The sequence below is a fragment of the Mauremys reevesii genome, linkage group 1 (assembly GCF_016161935.1).
Source record: "Mauremys reevesii isolate NIE-2019 linkage group 1, ASM1616193v1, whole genome shotgun sequence".
Classification (NCBI taxonomy): Eukaryota; Metazoa; Chordata; order Testudines; family Geoemydidae; genus Mauremys; species Mauremys reevesii.
In genome coordinates this window covers 3,846,165-3,849,995 of record NC_052623.1, presented here as the reverse complement: position 1 = coordinate 3,849,995, position 3,831 = coordinate 3,846,165, and the positions used below count along the sequence as shown (strand labels likewise).

The 3,831-nt window shown below is 55.1% G+C and overlaps 1 protein-coding gene across 1 annotated transcript; it reads left to right on the top strand.

The window, feature by feature from the left end:
• The first annotated feature begins 233 nt into the window (after positions 1–233).
• Positions 234–1,178, top strand: LOC120383024 (olfactory receptor 52R1-like). Its single transcript, XM_039500648.1, has one exon. It carries the CDS (start codon positions 234–236, stop codon positions 1,176–1,178), a length of 945 nt encoding a protein of 314 aa, XP_039356582.1.
• Positions 1,179–3,831: the final 2,653 nt, after the last annotated feature.

Here is a 3,831-nt window from a genome sequence, read left to right as displayed (position 1 = left end):
GAATAATGAAAATGTCTTTTGTCAGTGTGTGAAGAGTGACCAATCTGCTTCACCAACAAGAACAGTCTCCAGTAGTGTATGTAGTGTCTCAAATTCACATTGTCTCTCCATCCAGGCATTTGTACTGCAACCATCACCCTTGACCCTGGGCACATACAGGAAGCCAGGAGAACATACAGTGCATGCAGGAAACACCGTTCTACCTCAGAGTTGGAGACCGTCACTCTGATTCCATGTCAAATTCCAACACAACCGACTTCACCAACCCCTCCACCTTCATCCTGCTGGGTATTCCTGGCCTGGAGGTAGCCCATGTATGGATCTCCATCCCCTTCTGTGCCTTGTTCATCATAACCATCTTGGGGAACTTTGCCATCCTGTTAATTGTGAAGATGGAGCCGAGCCTCCATGGGCCCATGTACTATTTCCTCTGCATGCTGGCCATCGCTGACCTGGTCCTGTCTACATCCATCCTACCCAAAATGCTGGCAATCTTCTGGTTCAATTCCAGGGAGATAGATTTCAGTGCCTGCCTCACCCAGATGTACTTCGCTGGCTGCTTCTCAGTGATGGAGTCCGGGATCATTGTGGCCATGGGTTTCGATCGCTATGTGGCCATCTGCCATCCCCTGAGACATTCCACCATCCTGACAAACCCAGTGGTGGCCAAGATGGGGCTGGCCGTGGTGCTGCGCAGTAGCATGCTCGTACTGCCCTATCCCTTCCTGGTAAGACAGTGGCGATACTGCAGAACCAACATCATCCCCGAGCCATTCTGCGCACACATGGCTGTGGTGAAGCTGGCCTGTGGCGACACCCACATCAGCAGTTACTATGGTCTCTTTGTGCTATTGTGTGTAATGGGTCTGGATGGGATTTTTATTGCCATGTCCTATACCCAGATCCTCAGGGCCATCTTCAGCCTCCCCACAAAGGAAGCCCGGCTCAAGACTTTTGGAACCTGTGTCTCCCACCTCTGTGTCATCTTAACCTTTTACATTCCAGGTCTCTTCTCCTCTCTCACATACCGTTTTGGACAGAATGTGCCCCAGCATTTCCATGTTCTTATTGGCAACATGAACCTACTGGTGCCCCCCATGCTACACCCCATCATCTATGGGGTGAGGACCAAAGAGATCCGGGACAGGCTGCTCTGGTTCATTACTCATAAGGAATGATTTAGTTGGGAATTGGTCCTGCTTTGAGCAGGGGGTTGGACCAGACACCTCCTGAGCTCCCTTCCAACCCTGATATTCTATGATTCTATCTAAAGTTTTCTCCTGGTGCTCTGGTTCTGAGACTGAGCTCCGTGAAGCACTGGCTGGTGACATGGTGCTGGGCCCTCTTCCTTCAATCACTTACTGGGCAGTGAAAGAGACATTAAATCCTTTCCTGACCTTACTGTGCTGTGTCAGAGTGACAAACTGGGGAATCGGTCTGTACAGAACTTATTAATTCTTAGCAGTTAGAAAGGTGGCAACAAATTGGACCCTGAGACCCTGCCCCCTGCCCTACCTATTGCCCAAGGCCCTACTCCTACCCCACCTGCCCTGGGTCCTGGCTTCTCTACTCCCCTCCCTCAATCTTCTCCACCTCTGTCCCTGCCTCATCTGGGCTCCCTCTACTCTGGGGCTAGGCTGGGAGCTGGTGAAGCCGGAATAAGGGGCCTGCCTGTTGGTATGATGTGGCCCCACCTGAGGAGGTGCAGGTTAATGACCCCAAACCTCCCCCCTGCCCTGCAGGAACCAGGCACAGTCCGATCCCCTTTTTGGCTGGACTTTCTAGTTCAAAACCAGGTACCTGACAACCCTGCATGGCATCCAGAGAAAGAAGCCAAAAAACAGAGCATCTGGATAAAACCCTAGATGGAGGGAAACCCTATTACCTCACTGTTTGTTATAGGAACCGTGTGTATTGTTATGTCTTTAGGATTTCCTGTACTCTTCACTCACACACCTTGTGCTAAGGGACAGCACGCTGGGGCGGAGGCATCTGTTTATAAATATGTTGGTCATTAAAGACTGTCAGCGCTAGCAAGATAGAAGAAGGGAGTAACCACATTCTAAATTTAACGTTCTCCAGTTTCTCTGCAGAGGGGCGGGCGTGGAAGGAATGGAACCTCCCCAGAAAGGGGAACAGAGAGAGGAGGGGCTGGATGAGCTTGAAGAAGATGAGGCAGGAGAGAGACAATCTCGGGTTGCAGCAGAGACAGACTCCAACTGGAGGAGAAGTCAGCAGTTGCAGGAGGGGCCCCTAGACACCCTAGAAGGTTCTGACCTTTCACAAAGTATGTTCCAGAGTGACAGGGATTGTAGCGGGGTGCTCACCCGCTCCGGCCCTGGGAGAGGGCTGGGGCTGAAAGAAAAGCCTAGGCTAGTTGGGGAAGCAGCCACAGCTGGGCCACACCCCAATCAGGCCATAGCTGGCCCTATAAAAGGCCAGGAGCCAGGCGCTCAGGCAGTGTCATTCTACCTATTGAGAGAGACGGGCCTGGCTGCAGGGGAGCTGAACAGGGTACCTAGAGTGTAGCTGGGGAGCTCCAGCCTGGAAAACCCCCAGGCTGCGGCCTTGCCAAAGGCCGAGAAGGTACTGGGGTTGCAGAGGGTCATCCCAAGGGTAGGCAGAGGCAGCAGGTCCAAACCCTCCTTGCCGACGATGAGTGGCAATTGTACTGCAGTCCACCCCAGAGAGCGGGGGCTAGATGGGGACTCGCAGCAGCTCAAGACTGAGGTGAGCTGGGGGTTCCCCAGTGAGCGGAGACCCAGCAGGGGGCAGAACCCCGAGAGGAGTATCGGGGTCCAGGAGGGACACGGGGGCCAACGGCAAGGCGAGACACCAGCCGGCAGAGGGTGCTCTGGAGGCTGGTGAGCTAATTCCCCGGATGACCAGCAGGAGGTGCCACGCCAGTGAGCCGTGGCATCTCTACAGATTGGTGGAGAATGTGGGCCTAGGCTGTTCACCCCCGATACAGGGGGCAGAGCAAGGACTGTGGAACTATTGCCCAGACATTAGGAAAAGTGGGACAATGGATCCCAGGGATACTGGGGCTTTCTTTGTGGAGGGCCCAGGTCTTATCCCTGGTTGGGCCCCGGTGTCAGCGCCCCGGCGGAAGGGGGTGGATGACCTGTGAGAAGTCCAGGGAGGCCCAAGAGGGAATATGGGAGGTGCAGAGGGCCCTCCATGAACAGATGGTCCAGCTGATGGAGGAACAGTGGGCCCTAGTAAAACTCCTTCAGAGGGAGTTTGGGAAGAACTGACAAGGGCTGGGGGAGAAGCCCGGCACCAACGCCAGGAGGCCGGGGACGGAACTAAAGACGCGTTATCCCTGTACAAGGCGCGGACATATAAAACGGGACTGTCCCTACTGGGATGGGGGCAGGATCGGGAGACTGGGACAAGTCCCAAGGACAGTCCTCCGGGTGAGGGAGTCCAGGTGTCTGCCAACTTGTTGCACCTGTGGACAGAGAGGACACCTCTGGAGGGAGTGCGCAGGCCCAGTGAACCCGACCAGGGCAGCCCAGGGAGGGCTAGGCTCAGGAACAAGGATAAAAGGCCCAGGGCAGCCCGGAGGTGGGGCCATGTTCAGCAACACTGCCCCATCAAGAGCAGGGTGGAGGTGGCAGAGGCGGTGAGGAAGACGGAGGGGACCCCACAGGAGCTTGGGACTGAGACTGTCACAGAACCAGTCGCTGAGGAGACCCAGACCATCATGGAGTCAGTTACCCAGCAGGAGACCAAGATCGAGTGGGCCCAGCAAGAAGCCAGGACTCAGGTGGTTGTAGTAAAAGAGACCAAATGGACACAGACCCCGAGGTTGGAGGGTCCAGGCGA